Source organism: Neolamprologus brichardi, chromosome 12 (genome assembly GCF_056152115.1).
Source record: "Neolamprologus brichardi isolate AB-2024 chromosome 12, ASM5615211v1, whole genome shotgun sequence".
NCBI classification, from domain to species: Eukaryota; Metazoa; Chordata; class Actinopteri; order Cichliformes; family Cichlidae; genus Neolamprologus; species Neolamprologus brichardi.
Genome location: NC_142115.1, coordinates 8,060,589 through 8,086,656, shown reverse-complemented (window position 1 = coordinate 8,086,656; position 26,068 = coordinate 8,060,589). Strand labels below are relative to the sequence as shown.

The 26,068-nt window shown below is 38.2% G+C and overlaps 1 protein-coding gene across 3 annotated transcripts in view; it reads left to right on the top strand.

Moving 5' to 3' along the window:
• Nucleotides 1-1,960: 1,960 nt before the first annotated feature.
• The window catches only part of unc5db (unc-5 netrin receptor Db), a 276,678-nt gene continuing 252,570 nt past the window's right edge, over nucleotides 1,961-26,068 (top strand). For all 3 annotated transcript variants that reach the window (XM_006797542.3, XM_006797543.3, XM_006797541.3), the window contains exon 1: nucleotides 1,961-2,369. In XM_006797542.3, the coding sequence (XP_006797605.1) occupies nucleotides 2,285-2,369 (85 nt within the window). In that variant the 5' untranslated portion in view covers nucleotides 1,961-2,284. The remainder of the gene's footprint in view (nucleotides 2,370-26,068) is intronic.

Here is a 26,068-nt window from a genome sequence, read left to right as displayed (position 1 = left end):
AGTAGCAATGGTTAGCACAACCAGGAGTGGTCACCTTAAATTGGGAAGGCCCTATACATTCAGCCCCAGCCAGTTTGAGTTTTTCTGTGTGAATATTGCTTGAGATGATTGAGATGTTGTCCCTGTACCTGCGTGGGTTCTCTCTGAGTGCTCTGGCTTTCTCCCACCATCCATCTGCTGTTAGGTTAATTGGTGATTCAAAAAAATTGGCCGTAGGTGTGAATGTGAGCATGTCTGTCTTTCTGTATTAGCCACGTGATGGACTGGTAACCTATGTTGGGTGTAGCCTGCCCCTTGTGCTGACAGCTGAGATAGTCTCTAGAACTCCTCCATCCACATGCCCCCACCCGCTCCTTCCCTGGTCCTGTGACCTTATATTGGGTAATCAGTTAAGAAAAGGATCGATTGATTGACAATATTTTCCACAGAATCTTAAGTGAAAATTAATAGAAAATTTAAAAGCATTTATATTAATGATTTTCTAAAAATGTATTATTTACTGTGAATTGAACATCCATATTATTTAGTATCCTCAGCTAATCATCATTTTAAATTCAGTATTGACTGAAGTGTCATGGATATTAACAACAGCCAGTGACTGTCTTTAAACTGAAGGCCTGGGCGGATGTCACATCGGTACCTCTAATACCGTGGACAATTCCAGACAGCACCGTTAAGATACAGACTATACATTTGTTAGGATACAGTCATAGTTGATTTTGCTCTTGCAATTTATTTTTTTGATTGTAAAGTACAGGTATGAATTAAAAAACAACAACATTGTTTCACTGTACATGTTGCGCAGTCTAGAGTTTTTTTGTTGTTGTTGTTGTTGTTGTTGTTTTAAATTAATCCTTTATTTATCCAGGTAAAAATCTCACTGAGATTAGGAGTAGGTTTAGGTTTAGATGGGAGTTATTTTAGCCACATGTTAAATAAGCTCATTGTCAGAAACTAGAAGATGTTATCTTTCCAATAAAGTCTCACACATTGATTTTTGTTTCACTGTTCCTCTGTTCCATTTGGCTGTTTCAAATAGGTGAAAATTCAATATAAAGGGGTGAACTTACTACAAATCCTAGTGCCAGATGGGACTTGACCTGATGTTAAGAGTCCCATTATTCTTTCCACCAAGTACAGTCTTTGCATCTCGACCACTAAAACTGTTCATGGACAGAAGCTGGAGGTCTTCTGCCTATAAGAAGAAGAGAAGAGTTAGTGAAGTTGGAACACTGCCCAGCATCAGTAAAAGTAGATGTCACAGACAGTGGAGATTTATTCTAAACCTAAATATGTTATTTCAGATTGCATATAACTATGAGGTCCTTAAAATGATGACACTGTATCTTTGATGCCGCTGCCTAGCAAAAAGGAAAAGACCTTGAAAATGAGACCTATTAGCCTGCTGGGTCTTGCTGCATGTATGCCAAGTTTGAAGCACAGTTGTTTTAAATTGGTGAAGACAAAAAAGACGATGGTTATAGTTTATTTTTTTTCTTTTAATAACTGAGATGATGCCACTGAATTAAACCAAGTTTAGAATACCTAAGGCTGAGTGCTACACTGTATTTCATAAAAACATACATGGAAAAATCTACAGGTTAGAAGTTGCTTCCAAGCTTCATCAAAATTACACTCGTTTGTAATCAAAGTATTATCATTTTGGACACAAATGAGTAGTGTGCTCAGAGTCAGTATCTGATCAGTAATTGATCAGATTATACCGGACACTGTGAGACACAGCTTTGTGCTGGTTGGAAATGAAGCCGTTTTCCTCCCACTTTTCTTCTTCGGACAGTTTCTCCAAACCTGTAAACTGTATCATCATCCTTCACGCCTTCGCTGGGCTGCTTGGTGCGTTACTGTAAAAGAAGAAACATTTGACTGATTAGGCCTACGAGTAGCCTACCACTCCGTCTCCTCCTCTCCGCCTTTCTCACTCTGCCATTGGTTAGCACAGGGCAGGCTCCGGGATGATGATGCCTGGAAAGGGGGGTAAACTCGGAGCGCACGTCTCCCCTGCTGCGCACACACGCACAGCAAAAGTGAAGTGAAGATGCTTTTTCCCTTTCGACAAACAGTCCAGCCCGACAGCCGTTCACTTCTCCTGCTGCCGCTGCTCCTCCTTCTCCCAACAGAGCGTCCAACTGTCCGCTTCCCTGGTTTACACGAGGAACTTGCGCTGCCGGGGCTCGTCCAGCTCGGAGGAGGAGGCAAGAGCAGGCATCAGAGACCCGGAGCACCGTCAGCTCTATAGCGTATCCGTGGAGAGCTACGCGTCGGCATGGGCACGCTGACAAAAGGACGTTACCTCGTTCTGAGGGGCCTCCTGCTGCTTATTTATTGCACAGCATCGGTTATCTCCAAAGGTAAGAGCTGTGTGTGTCCGTGTGCATGCGTGCCTACTTTGGGTGTTTACTGCGCTGTAAGCGCTTTCAGCCGGTCGGTAAAAGAAGAGCGACAATTATTGGGTGCCATCCCCGTGGTTACGCACCACCTGTCACGATTTTTGGTTCATGTTTGAGGTTTACAAATACTTCCCAGCTCACATTCAGTATTCAGCAGGTGATTCTGAGTCTCACTCGGACTTCAGATTTCCACTATTTGAGCATTCTCTCTTCACTGCGCAGTGGAGCTTCTGCTATTGATTCATCAAGCCACAGCTCGCGCCGTCAAGTTCCTATACTCTTGGTCTTTTTTACGTCTCCCCTTGAATCGATGCCAGTCGTCCCATTCCACTAAGTTTTTAGTCGTGAATGAATCCATCACCGTGACCGCACTGCAATCAGCACTGCTGGCTTTAATGAAGGCACGCCTGTGCAACAGGCATGCCATTTTATCTGAGAGTTCCAGAGCTAGTCCTCCTTTTTAAATGATCCGCTTCTTGATATCACGAAGTGAATACAGTGCCAGAGAAATGTATGTAGAGGTTTGTGCGGGACGCAGAGATATTCATCAGCAGCTACCAGAGCGACTTCAAGCAAGGGTTTTCGTTTCTTTTTAGAAGCCCACAGTGAAAGTGCTTTACATTTACTTGATAAAAATACCTTTGAATGAGAGGTGACTGTGACAAGTGGGGGTCGTGTTGAGGGTAGGAAATCTGCCCCTGCTTGATGTTCTATTTTCTTTCTTTTTCCAGAGAACCCAAAAGAACAAATACAAGAGGATAGATTTAGTCCTCCCTTAAACACACACAAAAAAAATCCATGTTAAATCATCTTTATTTAATACACACTGTACAGTTTTCTGTAGCCTGTATTGGTTTTAGAGATTTTAAGCTGTTGCACTGAACCACATCACCCGTTTGAATCAGATGTTACAGAACAAGCCTACAACCCAACCAGAATATGCCCTGCAGACATCTGGTTGTGTCTGTGTTGATCTTATGACTCTCACGTCTCCATATTTTAGCCACTTAAATAGCAGTAGCACAGAGCAGAGTGCCTGAGAGTGAGATGGTATTTGGTGTTAAAGGTTTCCTGCAGGTTTAACTGGTTATATGGCAGCCTGTGGAGCTGAACAGAGTTCAGATTAACGTTACACGACTTTACGCATCATGAATGTGCAAAGTCTGCTTTTTTTCATTGTGAAGCAGGAAACTCTGGCTTTTTCCCACCTTATTGCTGGAATCTGTTTGCCGTGAAGAAACTGATATACATCCTCTTCCACAAATGTAAAAAAATATTCTCACCCTGCACAAGCCACTCAATCAGAATAACTCAAATGCACATTATCTTGCAAAATATGCATCATTGTTTTTCTTCATATTCTGCAGAGAATCTAAAATCTCAAAAATGCAAAAAGTGATTTGTTTTTCATTATTCATTTATGAATCCTACACACACCCACAAAACAAATAACACCTTCACATTTGATTTTATGCTCAAGTCAAAAAAAGGAAATTAAAAAATGGATCAGAAAGCGAACTCTGATCCATTTTAGTAAAAGACGGGAAGTCATTGACCAGCGTGCAGGGAGTTAGACTGGCAGCAACACAAACACTGTGTTAAAATAATGATTGCTTACATTTTTGTAAACAAACTATTGCCGGTTCTCTCTTGTCGATTAGATGGGGAGACAGCTGTCATCAATCTGTTGTACATTAACTTGTAATTATGAGGATATTAGGATAAGGAATGCAAGTATGGAGCAGGATCTTGTAATGATGGCACTTTCATTTCGACCAAACGGAAATAGGTAGGTCTGCTGTCATTACTGATCAGTCACACACAGAAAAATAGAGTTAAACTGGGGGTTCCATTTATTCTTGAAAGTAACATTAAATATTGAGTGAATATGATGTTATGAAACCAACATACTTTACTTATGACGCATCCCTCTAATTTCAAACCACCAGTCATAATTAGGACCTCGAAGCTGGGCAGAAATTCAGAAAAGTAATGCAAGGGAAAAAAAGCACAATAAGACCTGAGAGCAGTAGAGCTTTCAGGCCTTCTCTTCTGCCCATATGTGCGTGAGTCCTTCCCACCTGGTAATCTAGTATTAGGGTGGGTTTTTTTTGAGTTACATGTTAAATACACATGATTATAAAACTATAAAATGAGAAATTTCAGATTAAGTCTCATTCGTTACAGATTATTTTTTGAAAGCTTAAAATGTATGAACACAAACTAAACCCTAATCCTTGCTCCTACTTTTTTACCAGTGTCTTGGTGTAGCTTAAGAGGTTAATGCTTTGGCTTACACAGTATATACGGGTTCTGCCTCAGGTTCATCCATTGCTCATCTGAGGTAGTGTGAAAAAACTTGCGATGGACTAAAGTCTATCATTATTGTCTTCTTCTCTAAACCCGGGAAATGGTGCCCAGAGAAGGTGCAGGACTCAGTTTCCTACCCTGCTTCAGGTCAAACGCAAAGCAAAGATTTGCATCATGTTAATTATTTGAACAGAGCTTCTCAAGTGTTTTTCACAACCCACAAATATTCACCCCAACAGCCCAGAACTACTTCCTTCCATAATACAACCAAAAGCCGATCATAAACGACAATAACTTATTTTCTGAACTTACAAGGAAGTTGTTGATTTCACCTGCTTTTAGTTCTTTGTTTATGCAGAAATAAAGTTGAGTCATAGAGCTGTTCATATGTAATCATTTCAGATTCCTTGTGGTATTGAGAGAATCCACAGGATAGGCTCGGTGCCACAGTGTCAAGTGAACCTTTGCAGTTGAAATATTTTCAGATGCCTATTTGCCTGTTTGTGTTACCAAACACAAATGTTCACACCAGCAAACATCATGAATTACAGTGTGCTGAAAAGTTGTTAGATTGGATTTCGATCAGTGGTCCCAAAAAACATTTTGCCTACCACTACTTTAAGTAATTTCATCATTATTAATGGTGACATTTTTATGGATGTCTTCATCAGTAGTTTCTGTTAGCCTACAGACAGAGGTCAGAATTAACGTGCATTAACTGAAATGGTTTACAGGTTTTATTCACTTTTTACTGTTGTTAATGGATGTCATTACTGATCATTAACCTTAAGGGTCATACTAATTAAATAAAGGTTATGTAGTAATAATAACAACAACAACAACAACAACAATAATAATTTGTAGAAAATGCGCATCACTTGTCTCTTTTGGTAGTGGGATGGCATCTACAATGTACTACAAACTAACTTATCAACATAAGCAACTTAACTTCTCCTACCTTGAGTTGTGGCTTGTCTCTTCAAATAGCCCCTTCAATTTTAATCGATCAGTTTCTACCATGCCTAAAGATGAGGCATACATTTTGGGTGAACACATCACAATGTTCTAATATAACCTAAAATCTATTGTGTAAAAATCACGTGAGCAAGTTTGTCTAGGAAAAGGAATAGGAAGTAAGCCAGGGACCACTGTGAGTACCTCGAATGGTGAAAAAAAAAAGGAACCATTAAAGCACACAACTACAAGCAGATTGCCAATGTTCTAGTAAGTCACTGATTCAAATTCTATTTGTTACCAATTTTCCCAATAAAATTAAATAATATATATAATATTATATATAATATATAATAAGTGTAAATTGATAGCTGGATATATCAATTAAAATAAAAAAATGAAAGTAAAGACAACAGTATTGTTGTGTATAGCTTTTTATTCATGCCTAATGCATTATGTAGCTAATCGGTTCATGTGGAACTGCATCCCCTTCTACACACAAAACACAGAAATACAAAAAAGGATTATTACAGAGGCATTTATAAAAACAAAACATAAAGATGATTTCGTTTTTTAAACTGAAACACTTTCCATTAGGGAAGTATTGAAAAAAAAAGGAAATGAAAATTTAAAAGTTTCCTTTTATCTTAGGGTGTAGTGTCACAAAAGAAATACACAATAAACTTGTATTTGCTTCTTGTCTCTGTGTGTATATCAAATGAAAAATGATTGTAACTTTTTCCAATTTTGTTTTCTCAGTTGCAGATTAAAAAAAAAGAATGTTGAATTGTTTGGCAATCTCTACCTTCTGGTTGCATATATTTATGACAAATTAAAGAGTGACTCCAGCAAGTTATGATTATAGTGGTTAGCAGAAGGGGTTAGAATGGAGGCAGTAAAAATGTTTGGTGATAGCATGTAATAGTTAGAAAGGTCTAAATTGACTGGATCCTACAAGTTCTACATCAACATACTCAAGCAAAATATGGAATGCTTGAATTTTTACTGATATGTGACTCCAACCCTTCGTTTAGGATTTAGACTCTTGTAAGAGTCTACATAGATGCACAAAATACATGAAAAAGCTTGACAGTACGAGACTATGTGCAGGTTCTCTCTGTATAAATACACATTTCTCTGTGGTTTTTCTTCAAAATTTGTTTAGCAGAATGAATACAATTTGCAGACAGGCAGAAGACATGAAAATTAAACAGGTCAGTAAATGGCAAACAGATTTCTTATCATCTTGAGTTCCTATATATTAAGGAAGTTGCCATCAAAAAGCTGAACGAAGCAGAAGTGTCGGCCCAGCATTCCTTGGACAGACTGTTTGTACTTTGCTCGAAGAACACAGAATTAATTTTGACTGAATTCAAACTTAAGTCAGGAGGACAAGCACATTCAAAAGATGCTCAATGTTTCTATTTGTTGTCATTTTTTATGTGGCGCCCTTCAGGGTGTTTACAGATGTGTGGAAAGCAGCGAAAAGACACGGAACAGAATAGAGCAGTCGTCAGGGAGAACGGATATGACATTAATTTAATCAGAAAGGAGGAGTTGGGGTGGAGGTGGGTTTCAAATTGGCTTGCAGATTAACAGTATCTGTGGGCAGGCTAAAGCAGCGTAATGTATATACAACTATAACACGAGGCGTCAGCTGATGTGGACTGGCACTGAGAACATGATCCGGTTTCATCTGAGCTTCACTTCACAACCTGCCTGCCTAGCATCCCGATTAAGTGTGGGACCATATCAAAAATAGTTCAGCAAATGATTATCTTCAGTATGTCCATTTTTTTCTTGAGGAGCAATTTTTGTCTATAGAATGTCAAAAAGACGAAAATACTGATTTCCAAAAAACATAGGTCTTGAGCTTAATTAAATATCACAGAAAAACAAAAGAAAACAACACATTTTAAAAAATGAAAGAGATGTTTTATTTATTTTTTTTATACAGATTGTGCTTAAAAAGCATTACAGGTACTAATGGCTGTCAAAACAGAGGCAGGGCATTTGAATGCTCGACTCTACCTTGTTGCATGCTACAACTTTTCTGCATATCACATCATTTTTAAAGGCCGTGCATGTCATGACAGGTGTCACACTTTCCCACAAGTTGAGTCCTTGAACCAAACAGTAGCAAACAGCAGCAGTCCTGCTGCTCTGCGGGTCTCGATGGTCCTAGCTCGAACTCAGCAAGATTTAAGCTCTTAAAGATCAATAGCTGATGTTCGCAGGCCCCCACTGACTCAGAACGAGACTCACGCAAGGGGTCATGAAAGAGGGGTTCTCCATGTGTAACACAGCCATGAGTGAGGATGATGTGGCCCATGGGGGATCTTGAAAAGGCTTTTCATCTTTTGTCTCACAGTTCTGATGAAATAAGGGCTATTTCAAGAAGCTTTGTCCAGGGTTGTAATGGGAATTTCTTGTAGATCAGCAATCTGCTATTGGTGTGTATTTATCTCATAATGAAGCTCTGCTTAGACATGCAAAAGGGTATGCGAGTGCACTGATATGTAATATCTCTTCTTACCTATCTTCTGATGAGGCTCTCGTTGATTTCTCTCGACATGCAGGCATTTATTTGGGACTTGATGATTAATTTATGTGATGTGTGATTTTAGCAAGATAGAGGGTTGTGTATTGAGAGAAGTAATGAGCAATGGGATTATCTGATATTTGATTGAGGATTGCTGAAGTCGCCCAGTTCATTTGTCAGTAAAGCCGCTAGGTCTGCTTTAAGTTTAGCTAATACTCTATATGACTACAAGAATATGTTGTGAGATTAGACTACAGAGCTGCTAATGTTTGCCTTGCTGGAATGATTCTCCATTCTGCATGCATGCACATATGCCCAGGCCCCTGGTGGTCACCTCATTTGATAAACATTAGCAGCAAACAGCATTGTCCCTGCTCCACAGATGCACAATTGTGTCAAGTCTTGCTGAAATAACCATCACCACATGTTGTGTGATGCTGTGCCCCTCAGTTATCCGTCTCCGCAGCCTAATTTGACACACAAACTTGTCTATTCTCCCAAGAGTTTTACTTCCTTGACCTTGAGCTGCAGATTGTACATCTCCCTCCTTGTTCTTCAGGTTTGGCATTTTTTTTAAAGTGGAAAGAGAGAGAGAGAGCAGAGCACAAAGGATGCACAAAACTGTGGTTACTTTTGTTTTCAAGAAAAAAAGGAAAAATCTCAAGGTTTTTTTATTTTCCTCTGCACTGGCTTTCATGAAAACAGACAAAGGTCAAATCTGTTATTTTCCCTCAGAGAAAGCAAAAGGGGCTCTTATATTTTCCCTGCCGATCCCAGAATGAATCATCATAGTCAGGTTGCTGTGGGTGACAATGTGTTCAGTCGCCAGATTTACATTTAAATGAAACCAAATGGCTGTACATTCAGAAATGATATACAGTAATGATGATGGTAATAAAAGCAAAGTCCTCTTTCATATTGGACCAGCTCCTACTCGGGATCCCTGTCATTTGGGGACTTTGCAGGTACAGTCGGTGAGTTATGTCTTTGCTATGTCAAGACTATTACCTTCACATTTCAATGAGTGAATTCATCAGCATGCTGCCTAAGAGGCTTAATGTAGTCGGCAATCAGCCCTGCAGCTCATTGGCTTCTTCCATGGACCTGGTGCATGAATGGCACTGAGATATTTTTTTCCAGCTACTGTATGTTTCATGCATCTATAGGTTTCATCATCTAGGAATCTAGTCTTTCTGCATAATGGATGAAATAAAAGTGGCTGCCACAGCTTATGTCATTCTGTTGATATACTTTAGTGTTGAACATAGAAAACATTATGCCACCAATTGCAACAGTCAGTATAATCAAATGACCATACGGTTGTTTGTGGTGGCAAAGCTTGATAAAAAGGAGCCTACACTATTTCAATGCAATATTTTAATTAAAAAAATAATTTAGTGCTTATTTTGACATATGAAAGGACCTTTACTTTGCAGGCAAGATGCACTCTGGCTGACAGGGGAAACTGGTCATAAATGCACAAACAAAATCATATCCTTCGAGTTTTTTTGTATTTTCATACTGATAACAGTAATGATCTACTCGCAATTTAAACATGTTAAATTACGTAGTTTAACATTTAAATAGCAATATGAGTACAGAGTTCCGAACAATAGCCACAGATCAAATACTAATATATCATAAATAATAGATAAAGCATACATATAACAAGTAATAAAGAGATAAAATAAGCTGTGCTTTAACATTTGCAGCCATTAAGCGAATCTCACTGTGTTTCTGTAATGTCTGAAAAGTTTTGCATGTCTTTTTAATAAACATATACTTGTTGCTGCAAACTGTAATTGCTCAAACTTGTACAGCAAAGTGATTAAAGCATTTATTCAATTAAAAGACAGTTTTCTAATAATGGATGTGGGCATGGTAGACACAAACAAATAAAGCATAGCTCACAAATACAGGCCAGGCTGTCATATGATATGCATTCAAATGCTTCACTATTAAAGCCCTGTGGAAAAATGTGGCCTTTCTGTCCACTGATGCATTAGAATTTTTAATTTAAAATTGTTAAATTAAGTCTTGATCTTTGCATTATAGTTGCAATCCCTATTATCATAATTTCCCAACTTTGGGATACATAATGTATATCCCAAAGTTGGAAAATGAGCTTATTGAGTAGTTCTGTTTTTGTTACAGTATGGTCACTCTTTTACTTGCTTGGGCTGTGTTTTATGTGCCTTGATTAGTGAATGTGTGACACCATGTGTGCATTGGGTAGCTGGGCTTATTACTTTCCCTGTGTTAGCGCAGATAATGGTGCTTGAATAAAAGTCTATGCAGAGATGATTTTTCTCTGGAATAAGTCACAACTTGCCAGCGTAACATTATATATCTGCTACTATCAATTGCTCCGTTATTCACAAGGGCTCACTACAGCAGATAGCTCAACATATTTGATTTGGCCAATTGTCTTCCTGGTTTAAAGAAAGGTTATTGTGTGTCCTCCATGTCTTAAACCAGGGATCTTTTGCTTGTTAGGTGAATGTGTAAACCACTACTCTATGGAGCTGATAGCTTTAAGACATATTAAATGGCATCATCTGGGTATTTAGTCTTTCTGCATACTGGATGAAATAAATGTGGCATATATTAAATTAAAATGCAGTGGGTTTGAATTGGTAAATCAAACAAAGATCAAAGCCTGCTTGTAAAACATGTAGTGATTGGTGATATTTTGTTTTAAAATTAGGTTAATTCTGGTACCTGTGCTTCACACCACTTAATGTAACCTTTAAAGTATCTGTAGTTTTCAGAAAAAAGCAAGAAATATTCCAACCAAATGTAAAACAAACCAAAACAAAAAAAATGACTGAAAAGCGCAATTAAAATAAAAATGATAATTCTGTGTTTGTAAAATGTATATGTGTATAAAAGTGCGTATATAAAATTATCTTTTCCCTTAAGCAGTAGTGCGTATTTTGCTGTCATGAGACAGGCCAGCTGTTTCATGCGACACCACACTGAAAACATCTGGAAGCGATGTAGACACCCACATTTTGTTTTTATAAAGCTTTATTATCTATATAATAAAAGGAATTTGTGAGTATTGAAGTTATTGACCCACCAATCTCAAAATATATGTCTACTTTACCTTAGGACCCATCACTATCCAAATCTGCAGTTAAAGCAACAGTCACTTATTTGTGGTAATAACCCCAGCACAAAAAGAGAGTATTTATGAAAAATCATTGCTGGTGTGTGTTTTTTCACATTCATTTGCTGTAGAGCTACTGCTGGTACTACATCCATGTAGCTGCAGTAATACACTCCAAATTTAGAGGTGTCAGGTTGCGCAGGCTCCATGAACTTCTCCAAATCTGTGTTTACAGATGGTGTGCACCAGATGAGCTTTTTACAAGGCTGTTTTATGATAGCATCCTATTTAGCAAATCTCCAAGCAGCCATAAGGCCTACTGGGAGATGTGTGCATGTGTGAATGCGCCTGCTTCCACACAAAGACACAATTAAGAAACCCACACACAGTCCCATGTAAATTTTATTTATAGTGCATGTCTGGCCATATTTTGATAGCATCTGGGCGTGAAGTTTTACTTAATCAGAGACCAATGAAAAGTGATGCCTCTTCTTTTATCAAGTCAGAGAGAATTCAGTATTGTTATCGAGAAACATGTCCCGTTGATGTATGTGTCATGGCTGAAATCTATGTCACGTTTGCTCCAGTAAATCGCCTTTTGAATGACTGGAGCTTCTAAGTGAATCCCTCATTCCGCCTCGTGCTGACAGTGGCTCAGGTGGTAGAGCGGCGTGTCTTCCAATTGGACAAACAGTGATCAATCCTCTTCTTGTCTATGTGTAGAAGTGTTGATGTTCAAGGTATTGAACCCTGAATTGCCCTTTATGTATGAATGCTAGATCAAAAGTGGTTAGGTACAGATAAAAACACTTCATGAATGTGTGAGATTGGGAGAATGAGACTTAAAGTAAAAAAACTGCTATGTAAGTCCTAGTCAATTCACCCGGTGGAACCACAGTAAAGAAGTGCAATGTTTCTATATCCAGTACACTCTGGATATTTATTTATTTATTTTGCTCTATCAATGTAGGTCAGACTGTTACAGACTGAAGTGTCTCAATAACTAGATGGATTACTGTGCAATTTTATAAAGATGGCAAACTTTGATCTCTAATCCAAATTGCTTTAAAGATGCCCTAGAGTTTCCACTGAACCATCAAAATGTCAAATGATATACTCACATCTCATTTTGTACAGATATTTATGGTTCTTAGGTGATATATTCAAATAGTTCTGATGATTTGTTGCTGCTATCACCTTGTTCCTACTACAGGTTGCTGTTATTAATTTTATATGAGCTAAGACAATATGTAACACTGCAACACATTCAGTTTTAACACACTGAGAAATGCTATAATTACATATTTTTCCTATATTAAAGGTCTAGAATAGCACCTTGCAAGACTAGGAAGAATAACAATTGACATAATTCCACAATAAGAATGGCAGGAAGGTGAATGGCGCTAGTTTATATCCCAGCTACAAGACGGGACTATGAATGTTGCCTTTGAATATCTACAATTTTTACACTTTTATATTACTTGACTTTTTCATTTATGTCCCTGATTGGTTAGATTTAAATACAATTAGGGATGGCTTGAATTAAAACACACCTAAATGCTATTAATTGACCAGCTAATCATTGACCTGTAAGTTCCTTGTTAGTGAAGGTTAGGTTGCTGGAGTGATTGTACAAAATATCCGCAGTAAACTTAAAAGCTGAAACAACATGATAGCACAGAGATGCATGTTCAGAATGTTTGCCTTTTGTCTGGCAGCAATACATGAAATGCCCAACAGCTGTGTTTTACCCTATCAAGTTTCTAACCTAGCATCATCAGAATTTTCCGTTCATCCAATACTTCAGTTTGTCCATATATATTACTTCTAGATTACTTTGATAAAATACCTTCTAATAATGTAATTTACTGTTGCAACTTATTGCATTTGTACCTTAAGCTAGTGTTAGCATATTTATATGCTAAACAAAGAAAGCTAAACGTCAGCATGTAATCTTTTTCATTTTAAGCATTTAAATAGCTACATCACAGCTACAAGGTTACAACATCTAGGTAGTATTCGTATACACATCCTAGTTATAATTATGACTTGGAGACTTCTCTGAAAGCTCTCATATGTCCAAATGAGAACTGATGACATGATGACATGAAGTCATAAACAAGCAAATCGTTACTATGGTTACCTTTCCTTTCTATTATTTCTCAACTTGTCATTATTGCAGCGTCACAGAGTTGCTAACAATGGCTCATTATCTTTGCTCAGTATCTCCAATTCTGCATACCATTGAACCTTTTCAGTTTTTTCCCACTTGAAGTAAGCAGTACCATGTTTTTAAAGACTTGTTAAATTAGGGCCAGCATTGAGATACAGAAGGACAAAAAAAGCGAAACGATAAGGAAAGGATTTTCTTTAACTGAGAAGTAAACCACATTGTAATTCAGGACTGTGAACTGGGCTCTCAAATACATAGATCACAGTTATATTTCATGAAGAACCGATGTATGGCCTTAAGATTCTCTGCTGTGGCTGTGCCTACTTTCATGGCCTTGGGTCAGCTGTTCAAACATGTCCTCTGTTGATCCGCGGTGCAGCAGCAGGCCTGTAGGGACAGAACATTGCTGAAGGACAAGTTGTGATGAATGGACTGCCAAGCACTATTCCCAGCTCACTGTGCCTGTCTTGCCTGAAGGACCTCTTGGTCTCGCTGTTGGCCACATGTTAGTCATTGGTTCATGCTGTTTGTGAACAGTGGTTGTCACACACTGTTGCTGCAGGGAAAAGAAGTTTTTCCTTTTTTCTCTCTCTTTTTTTTACTTTCATGTATTTAAACAGTGCTTCATCATCTGGTTTATACTAGAGATTTATTTCCACTTAATATGAAAAATCCTCTAGAAGAGCCCATTGATAATCCAAAACAACAACCTAAACAGAGTTATTTTTTCATCTCTTATTTTTGTTGAATACAGTGTGGGAGAATAACATTTGACACCCTCCTGAATTTGTAGGTTTCCTCACTTACAAAGAAATGAGCGGCCTCTAATTTAATGGAAGTTTCCTCTTATTGGAGCAAGAAAGAATGTCAACCAAAAATCCAGAAAAAATGCATTACATAAAAGTTACAAATTGATTTGGATTGAGTGAAATAACTTTTTGAACCCCAAGCAAAACATGTCTTTGTACTTGGTGAAGAAACCGTTGTTGGCAAACACAGCAGTAACACGTTATTTGTAGTTGGTCACCAGGTGTGCATATATCTCAGCAGGGATTTTGGCCCACTCCTCTTTACAGAAACTCCAAGGACTGAGGGCTGGAGACAGGCGAGGCAGCTCTACAACCTTAATGTGGTTCTTGTTTAGCTGCTCCTCTGTTGACTCCTCTGTTGACTTGGTGGTATCTTTTGGGTTATTGTCATGCTTGAAGACAAAATGATTAAGGGAAGGAGATTTTCATGCAAGGTTTTACAATACATGACCCCATTCATTGGCCCTTCAATACGTTGAAGTCGTCCTGTACCCTTACAATAGCTAAATAGCCTCAAAGCATAATGTTTCTATCGCCGTCCTTGACTGGTGATGATGTTCTTTCGGTCATACTCAACATTTCTGTTCTTCCAAAGTCAGCAGATTGATATGATTTTGGTTTTGGTTTCAGCTAACCATAGGACTTACTCTTATGGCTTATCTGAAAGCATTTAAATGTTGGCTGACAAACTTAAGAAAGCTTTATACATGTGCCTTCTTCAGCAGGAGGACTTTGCGGACGTTGCAAGATATCAATCCATTATGCGGCCGTAGTGTGCTTCCTTCAGATCATTGAGAAGCTCCTCCTGTGTAGATGCATTCTGTTCATCTGGACATAGCGTTTTGTTTAGCTTGAAGCAGACTGAAGAAGTCACTTCGATGAGTGATGACACGTTTCTCTCACTGAAAATTATACGTTCAGATGAACAGAATCAACTTTTTGGGGTTCCTCCTGTGTAGTTTGAACTGATCCACCACCTTTCTCATGATCATCCTCATCGCATGAGGCAAGATGTTGAATGGAGCTCCAAACAAAGGATGTTAAGGGCTATATGATGGTCTTATACCAAAACGCAGCCTTCCACAGATCTACAGTTTTCTCCCAGTTATCATTTGACAGGTCTTTGGTTTTGCCCATGGCAGTGGAGAGGTGGGAAGAAACCGATTGTACAAACACATGTGATTTATATGCATAACAAATTTAAAACAGGAGTATCTGTAATTCACTGATTGCTTGATTAATTGGTTGATTCATTCAGTGTAATTTGTGTGCAGTTTGGACAGCCAGAATTTTGGCTGGGTTGTAGGGGATTTAATATTTATTTAAATCAATACCATACAAATTAATGCATTTAATTTTATGTTTACATGTCAAAGTAATATCTGTATGAAAGCTAGAACCTAAGGTATCCAGAACATTACATTTAAATGAGGGGCTCTGTGTTATTCACTGGCTGTAATGTTATGGCTGATGGATGTATGCAGATCATGATTATAATTTGCCAGGGAAAAATGATTATGTGGAGGTATTTTGAAAATTGTCTTAAGTTTAGTGTCTATTACCATTTTCCTTATCTTTTAAACATTGCTGCTAATTTAGAAAAATAACATAGCCTAGGTTTCCCACTGTTGTGACAAATAACCTTATTATGAAAGTAAGTCATTATATACAGAGGTAGTCTTTGTGCAGGGAATTGATATTATTTGTGCCAGTGTTTTTTATTGATTACTGTATTCTTGAACAGCAGGAAGTATCATTAATACTAGTAATATATTGTCTGTTATCCATGAAAGCTGTTTAAATACTGTAGGATGGTAATAGTAAAAATAGCCACACCACAGCTACTGTATAAAAGGCATCATAGATTCAGCCATAAATGCACTCATATTCCAATTAATAAACATATACAGAATTGTAGCTTCAGCCAGCAAAGACAAATAGAGCAGCTGGCTGCAACCAGCCTTTTAATACTGGAACATTATCTTTCCTTTATATAGAATCTATAGAATCTTACCATAAACTGGCAACTGTATTTAAACTAGGCCAACACACTAAATACCTAAATTGATGAGTGCCAAAAGTATTTAGGAGTTACAGAAAGTGGCTTAGTATTTTTCTGAACAACTTAACTATAAATATTTAAACAATTCTGGCCAGTGGACAAATTTATGTCTGCAAATTTAAAATTGTCTTTTCACATATTCCACCGTGATCTTTTTCTCTCTCTGGTATTTACTGAAACTTTGCTTCTCTTTTGTTTCCATTTTGTAGATTGCTGCACTCAATAAATAGAAAATGAATTGGGCACCAAAATTCCTTTTAAAAACATGAAAAACAAAGCATCACACAGCCTCAATGTATATGTACTGGGAAAAGAAATGAGCTCAGATAACAAGATCAGGTAACATTTTAAGGTGTGAGGCAGGAGATATGATGCCTCTGAACCACTGTGATTACATATTTGAGTAAATAATGAGACAATCCTTACATGGAATATTTTTTTAATATACTAAACACAATTTTTATTTTTATTTTAACATGTCAAAAAAGAACAAAAAAAGGAAAATGGCCTCAAACAAAAGTTTGGCCATAATCTGTACTTAGCCTTACTGAGCTGGTCACAGCTAGCCATTGCTCAGAAAGGCCTTTTTTTACCAGCTGCTTTTACCGAGCTAATCTCTCGGGTCTTTTTAGGTGGTTTACTTTGTGCAAAAGATTTTGTAGCTCAGTGAGATTCTTGTGCTGTGTTGCATGCACTGCTCCTTTAAGTACTATCCACAGACTGTCCACGGTGATGTTGGGATTGGGGTAATGTGTAGGATATAGCAAAGCCTTTTGTTTGTGCTTTTGTAGGTAGAGCATTGTTTGTTTTGAGGTGTCTCAGGCTCACTGCCTTGTTGTTTTTAGACATTGACCTCTTTTTTTCATTTTCAGCACTTTTTTGTATTAATTTTGTTTTCTTTGCTTTGTGTTTTTTTTAAGGCTGTGATGTGATGTTACTTATATAGCTGGTAATAATGTAAATTTCATGTCAAAATTTCATTGACTAACAACTGACACATTTAAACTGAAGTAAAAAAAAAAATTGGATAAAAGATTTTGATTTGGACAAAAATAAACCTCTGTTTATACTGACAAATTCATTTGATAGAATAAAAATATAAGATGGCCAAAAAAGAGGAACAAAAATACAATGGTCGTGTCCAAATTCATGGGCTGCATCGTCCTGAGGCCGCATTTGTAGACCGATTACATCACAGCAACGCGCCGAAGGCTGTCCAAATTTGTAGACTCCTCCGCATGCAGCCGACAAATGCGTCCTCCTTTTCCCCGAATTTGAAGGATGGGTTGGGTGTGTCCTTCGTGGCCTACCATATCCCAGAATTCATAGCGAGGCCCAGCAAACTCCAGTTTCCAACAATGGCGGCCGCTACTAAGTTTTAAAATTACTCTTACTAATCTTTCTGGGTCACAAAATAAACTTTTAACATATTTTCAGGCGAGAAAGTAGCTGTGTAAACATCAAATAACTGCTCGGTTTATCAAGATATCGCATATTTGCAAAAGTGCTTCGATGTTTTTGGAGACGTCTGCTACGCACCAGCTCGATAGCTAGTCGGGAGCTCGAGGGTCACTGAAGCCGCGGAGAACGGCACAACTCCCGGTACATCATTTTCAGATCACCGCAGACTTTCGCTACTCAGGTTAAACGTAATATATAAGTCACTTAGACAACCTAAAAATGTTATTGTTTGGCTTTTTTCAGTGTTTTATTTGTTCGCGAGTCAATCGGTTTGGCTGAGATTAAAGTTATTAGATTAGATTAGATAAAATAAAACTTTATCAGTCCCCCTGGTGGGTTCCTCCTTGGTTTTTACACAGCTGAATAAACATCAAACAGAAAACTGATTAAATATAAGTATGAGACGGTGGAGAGTTTACGCCAGTGTCCTGTTATATTTTAGATAGCAAGGAGCAGACAGCCGAGTTTATTAAACTCCACCGACATAGCGGTGACGCTAATCAGAACGCTCCACCGTCCAATTTCCCCAGCCGTTTACTTCCGGCCTACCCGACCTTCTGAGGACCCGGCCCACATAGACCATGAAGGCCGGGTCCTCAGGAGGATGCAGCCCATGAATTTGGATACGACCAATACCTGTTGCTTTATTTTTTGATTTCTTTCTAAACACTGCCAAAAATAATTGTGCCTAAGCCAAGTATGAACTCTAGAGTAGTATACTAGAATAGGGTAGTAGTTCAAAATGTTGCTTATTTAGTCTTATTATCCTTTCTATAGTCCCAGTTCACCCTTGGTCTGAAAAAGCTGTTTTGACACATTCATTTTCCCTTAGAGCCAACTTTCTTCTAATTGCTACCTTTGTAAATGGGAGGTTTGAGCAGAGGATAGGACTTCTGTACTCACAGACAAGGTTTCATGCCTAAGATAAACATACAAAGCTCTCAGTGGCACCATTAAGAGCCAGAAAAAAGCAGTGTCTGCAGCCAGAACTCTTTATTTGAAATTCTGGCCATGTGTTAATAAATACTTGGAAATTCAAAAAAACTTCAGCCCAAGTGCGATATTTGTGGACTTTTTTAAATTTGATTTTTTTAATGACATTACCATATATGGTAATGACATTACCATATATGGTAATGTCATTGACAATGTCATTGACATTACCATATATGGTTCGTTGCTCGTTTAGAGTACGCTTTCCCACAAAGTGTACACATTAAAAGTATAAGAAAAACTCATATAAAGTTAAAGGAACATTTATTGAGGAACGGTTTTCCTGACTGACAAAGGCACTTTTCACATATATAACACACATACAATTGCACTCCCATCCAAGGCAACTGGTTCATAGTTGTTAGTGTAGCTGTAAGGTAGAATTTTAGCAGAAATCACACTGCGAACCTGCAATGAGATAATGTGACCACAACATTTTTGTCTTCAAAGACTAAAGCTCATTCATAAACACTGAACTGAGCATGTGTACACCCAAACACAGGATGTACTATTCTATACCATGGTACTTGACTGGCTGGCACAACAATAGTCTCCCACATATATAAGGACCACCTTAGGAAAGAAGGACCAATAGTCACTTCTGCTGCTGAAGACAAATTCACCCGAGTCACCACATACAGAAATTGCAAGTTAACAGCACCTCAGATTACAGCTCAGATAAATACAACACATATATTTTCAGTAGCGGTAACATCACTATATCAACTATTCAGAGGAGACTGCGCGAATCAGGCCTTTATGGTTAATGTACTGCTGAGAAACCACTACTAAGGAAAAGCAACAAACAGAAGAGATGTGTTTGTTCCAAGAAACACAAGGAATGGACATTAGACCAGTGGAAATTTGTGCTTTGGTCTGATGAGTCCTGATTAGTTACGTTCTCACTGAATCATTCTATACTGTACAAACCTGTGGTAAAAGTTTAAGGATCTCCAGGTTGAGGTTTCCAGGGCTTTCACTATGGTCTCATTGTTTTGTACTTTGACAACACAAGACACATTCAAATAAATTAGACAGTGGTGTACAGATTATTGGAATGCTACAAATTCATTTTTTTACATTACAGAGAGCTCCCAGCTTTGCTTTCTTATTCAAAGGCACCTTGGTGGCTTCCTCCACAGTTTATGGTCTATCTGCTTTTGACAAGTCTGTTCACTCACTGGCCACACGAGCCACGTTTCTCAACATTACTCACCGCAAGTATCAACCTAGATTGACAAATGATCAGAAGCAGCCTCTTGACAGTCGTGGCCACTGTGAAACTGGGGGTAATATGAAAATACATTTAAAGCCTGTCACCATCCCTGAGACACCAAGGCATTAGTTTACAGCGTGCAGTAATAGGTTTTGGCATTTTTAAAGATAGACTTCTAGACAGGAAAATGAGGTAGCCATGTTTTGATGATAGCAGACAGATGTTGCTATCTCCTCTGAGTTTCTTGGTTGTGAAACACCTGAAATGTTTCCCCCCGCTAACCTTTTACAGCTTATTTGTCAATGGCTAATTCGTAACTCTTTGAATTATAAGGCTGTTTGCACCATGTTTTAATGAGTATGACTTTGATGGGCTAATTGTGGGCCTTTCATTTGCTTTCAGTTGACTTGAGAGGTCCTGACAGCTGACTTTTAACCTGTTAAAGCATTTCCAATCTGAACATTATATTGTACTCTACGCTGTTTTGTCTTGGTGAGTAGTAGCTGTGTAACTCTTCAGTTCCTGATGTGCCTAAGGCATCCTCCTACTCCCTTCTTTTCATGCTCAAAATTCTCTTTTTTTAAACTCATTTTGGCTTTTGATGCAATCTCAGAGTTCTTCAGGGTCAGCCCCACTGTGGATTACTCAACCCTCCCATGTAAACCAGCGTGTATTCATCTCAACCTTGTGGGCCACATTGCATCTTTACTGATTTGCCATGGCTTGTGCCCACACACCATCCCAGGAAAAATGGACCTTTTGTTGCAGTTGTGTTTGCTTTTAGAACTACATTAGTGTTAGTTTGAATTAATAGTTGTTATGAAACAATGTGGCATGCACTGGATCACTTGCCTGAAGCTGCAGCTTGTTTGGGACCAGCTCATGTCAGCCGTTGATGCCTCTATGATTCAGATCAGTTCTCCCAACAGCTTATAGCATAAAATTATGTCCAGATGAAAATTGTCTGAAGACATTCTTTTGGTAATTGAAGGACCAGCAGTGAGCAGTGTTCATTAATGATGGCAGTCAAGTGTTAAAGAGATTCCCTCTGGCCATCACCTTTGACACATACTCGAGGACATGCTGGAATATAGAACAAATGAGCATACATTTTATTTAATGTGGTTTGAGTGTGTGTGGTGTATACACTATATGGTGTGTTTGAAAGCCTCATTGAAGAATTCAAGGTTGTTGCCCTACTGTGTTTACAAAGGGGTGTGTGGGAGAAGATATTCCCCACCTCTGCCAGACTAGATTTTAAACTTTTAATATTAGAAGGTCTGTAACAGGCATGGACATTCAGCAGGACTAAGCAAAACTGAAAGCACATAAAAGACAGGAACTGCTAATAGCTTAATAACGATTATTAATTTGGTATTATTGGCACCAACATAGCATGGCCAGTTGGAAAATCGCATGATGATGATGCTGTTATCTTGTTTGAAACTGCTGAGGTGGAAAAAGAAGATCTTTTTGTGTAAAAAAATATTAAAAGGTTTATTTGAATCGGATTTGTACTGGTGAAGGAACATGACGTTTGCTGAAAAACTGGAGCTTTAATGTTGAAATGATGTTGTGTAATGTTCTGTGATGTAATTTTTTCCCCAAATATTAGCTTAGTTTTCAATAGCAGGGAAACAATGGAATCTTTTTTTTGCAATTTAATCCGAATTAGTGTTTCAGTTTGAGTCATTTACTTTATACAGAAATGGAATATCGATAACAATTTATAGTTTCTGTGGATGTAGTTAGAATGCTAAGAACAGCAACCAGTTTAAATGTGAAAACATGTGGGAAGAGGAAAATACTGTTCAAAAACAAAATCTTGCTTTTAAGATGGATTAGCCTATTTTGAAGCAACATGCTGGTTGCTAGTGAGAGAGCTAACCTAGCATTGTGGAAGGTAACAGCTTAGCTACAGCAGCTTAGAGATATTTTACTCCGATGGGATTAAAGGGTTTTATTTATGTTTGCAGTCATTTTTAATTTAAAGTGGTTGGGGCTTGGAGCCTATCCCAGCTGTCTTAGCGGTAAACCTTGAACAGATTCCCAGTCTATCAACTAGAAAAAGTTTAATTGGTGCATCTCGAGTGTGAAAAGTGAAGGAAATTTTCAAGATTGGCAATAAAATCAACCAGAAAACCAATCACAGCACAGTTGCCGTCTGGCCAAAGAAAACCCCCAAAGAAATCCAGAGTAAACGCTCACGACAAAATCTGCAAAGACTATGTGACATCTCTGAAACACTGTAAGTGCTATCTTTTCAAATTTGCAAAGATGACTGTTGGAAGGAAGAAAATCTAGTATGAAGCATTATTCCCTGAGCCCTGTGGTAAATATCTAACCACTGACGCAAGAGTAATTGCGTGCCTGCTGTAAGTAGCTTCCCTTGCTCTTTGAGAATGGCAATTTAATGTCATGTTCTCAGCAGAAGGACACACACTGAGATAAGAGTCATCTCTTTTCGTCAACCCCTCAATGCTCAGGGCATTTGAAATCCATATCCTCTCGGCAAGCTAAAGATCTTCTGCGAAGGAACAGAAATCACCTCCCAACACTAAAAAGCTTTTAACATCATCCGCAAGCAGATCAGGGATACACTCAGCCATTAATGCGAATCCTGAGCAGGACTTTGGGAGTAGAATCTTTTAACGTGATTTCAGGAAAATGCAATTATTTATCAGCTGCACCGGTGAGGTTTTGCAGCACTATGAATTTTAATTTTGGTTCTGACAAATCCATCAAATGGTACTAAATTTGAACAAGAGTGAAATATTAATTAAATTACTTTTTCTAGTTACTCTCTGCAAATCTATCTAGAACTTTCACCACCAGGGGGCAACATTTTACCAGAAGGTTAAATGTGTAGTGTAATTGCCTGCCCCTGTAGGGAGTAACTGGCATTTGGTCTAGATGGCATGGCAGCACAGTGGTTAGCACTATTATTAAGAAGGTCAGAGTTTAAGTGTGGTTTCTTTATGTTGAATCAGGTGCTGACAAGAGAATGAGATGCTTTCCAAATATTTAAACCACTAAATACACTAAAACAACTGTTTGTAGTCCTTCTCTTTGGTGCATCATGTGGACAAAATTTTTTGGGCCACACTTTGTGATCTTTGAATCTAGGTGTTTTCAGTTTCATTACCACAGGTGCATAAAATCAAGTACTTAGCTGCCTTTACAAACTGAAATTTGTCAAAGAAATCAATGAATTCCAGTATGGTACTATAATAGGATGCCACTGTTGAAACAACTTTGCTGAGTCCTGGGAGACATAGTACATGAAACTCACTCAGTTGACTCAGTAACTGCAGAGTTCCAAATCTCCTGTGGTATTAAAAACAAAAACTGTTTACCAGAATGGCATGGGTGTCCATGGCCGAGCAGCAGGTGTAATGTTTAGGTGGTATGTGATGTGTTTCATCTTCCTTTCATAACTAACCCCATTTCAAATTTAGTTATAGAATAGAATACATAGACATTTTGGCCAAGGAGCTCCTTGGCATTTTTGATTGCATGCAACTTGAAAATTGATATATAGTAAATTTCAGTGCACGTCGGATTAAAAAAAAAAAAATCAGATACGACTATACATAAACTGAGACTGTTTATAAATAGAGTCATTTTTATATCCCAACAGGAAGAAATGCAGAAGGCTACTGTCAGCAATTACGGAACACTTATTTTGCCTGTTGTCATTTGGCTATATAAGCCAAAACTAGCTACATATGATTTACAATTAAATATAAAGGGTTTGGAAAGTTAGGAACAGAAACTAGATAAAAGATGATCAATAAAATAGAGGGTTGAATGTGTCTTGATGAAATATTTATCCTGGGAAGAGCAGAGAATGTCTGGCTGTGCATGAAAATAGGTTCTGTGGGCTTTTGACATTTTTCTGAAGCTACTTATCAATGAAGAACCTGAAAAAGTGGTGGAGGCACATGGGGAACTAAAACCCTGTCATAAAATATCACTACTTATATTCTCCTCAGCTTTTGTAGCTGGGTAAAACAACTCAGTAGTTGTTTTTTTACTAAATATGGACAGTACAGAATATATTGTAGTAGTCCATCACTACCTTTAGTTCTTGACTAATGAGCAGTCCTTGGGGCTGTATGGAAAGCAAAACAGTAATTGGACACAAAAAGATTTTGGAAGCCATTTTAGACATATTTTGACACTTAAGATATACTGTATCTAGAATATTCCACATTTAGCTCTTCCCCTGGCTGCCATTTGGGGGTGGGTAATAGGAATATAGAAACACATGTCTTTTAGTCCAGCATAGTGAACAAGCAGGAGGTTAAAAAAAGAATACCCAAACAAGAATTGAAAGGCATAATGGATTACATTAAATGTAAAGTATACGACCTCAAATCTGTGTCATTTCTTGTAATCCTCATGCGCTTCTGCTTAACAAACATCACAGGCTACAAATCACAGGCTAGAAACATTACAGGCTACAGAACTTATTGTTGCACCAACTGTAAAAGCAGCAGGCCTTTTTTATTGCACTTAGTTTTTGTCTTTGTCTGAATTTAGGACTGGGGTTAGCACTGTCACACACAAATGTGTTGTCTCTTTTTGGAGGGTTTATACATTTATACCCTACAACCTTAACATAAATGAGAAAACTTCATTAATTCTATTAAAAATCCCCAAAGCAGACCTGACCGTCACTGCACAGACTCAGATGTGATTTTTGTTTGTTGACATCTGGGCTGAAACAGCACTGTAAACACAATGACTCTTCAATCTGCAGACTCTGACAATTGACCAACTGGTGGAAAACTAATTGCTTTAGTTGCTTTCAGTACGCTGCACTAACCTTGGGTAATTTAACAAAGAGTGCACAGCAAAGGAGGTCCGGCTATCTCGCTTATCCTCCACTGCATCTGTCCCTCGAGCAGCCCACTATTGATAGTTCTGTGTCGTTTGTTCTGCGCTCACTTGGAAGAACAGCATAATTGAATCTCCATTTGCAAAGAAACACAATCAGTGGGGAACAGGGTTGCTTAAGAGTTTACATGTAATGGTATGGACAACTACACATTGATTTTTTCTTTTTTTTTTTTCTTTTCTTGGGTGTGTATGTGTGTGTTGGGGATCAGGGGGCATGTATACCAACAATACATACTGCTGAGCTGGCATGCCATCCAGGCTGACCATATTTGAGAGGTCTTTCAGTTATATGGTTACATTTTGCAAGGCAGCATGGGTTGCATCATCTTGTAGCACTTACCGAGTGTTACATCATTGTGCTTTTATGATTTGGTGGGTCCACAAAGGAAATGAGCTTAATAAAATGATGAAGTTTGTCTATTGTAGAAAATGGCAAGAGACAAAGTCACTCCTCAAGCGAAACACACACATATATATCAAAACATCAAAGCCACTGACAAGTGAATGCAACTATGTGTGATCACCTTGTTAATATACAACATTCTGCTGGGAAATCTGGGTCCTAGCTTTTGTTATTGGTTGGCTGGTATTATACTGCTGCTTAAAATTGCTGTAGATAAGGCTGTAGAGACAGCAGTCTCGAGTATCAGTATAATGTTTCCAATTGCAATGCTAAAACAGTTCAAGAAGGGTTCCAAGAACAGGACAAGTTCTCCAAGGTGGTGTCCTTCAAACTCCCCAAAGGATCCGTCACCAACCTCTCAACACCAGAGGACAACCCAAGAAGTCCTGTGTGCATACCACAAGTAAACAAGATGCTGTTGTGGGGTTTAGTAGTAATATTAGTGCTGTGGCCATGTCGTTCAAATTCCCTAGTTTGAAGAACAGGCAATGGGATTGAAAAAAAACCCATATCTTTAAAGCTTAATCGACCACAGAGATGACATCCCTATGACATCATTAGGGTAATTTTTAAAATTCTAAATTCTCACACACAAGAAATTACGCAATCATGTTTGTTCATCGAGTTTGGCCTCGATGAGCAAACTGAACTTGATGAGAGACCCTTTAATTAAGCATCTATCTGCATTCACAGTTTTGACTGTCAGTTATATTTATCGAG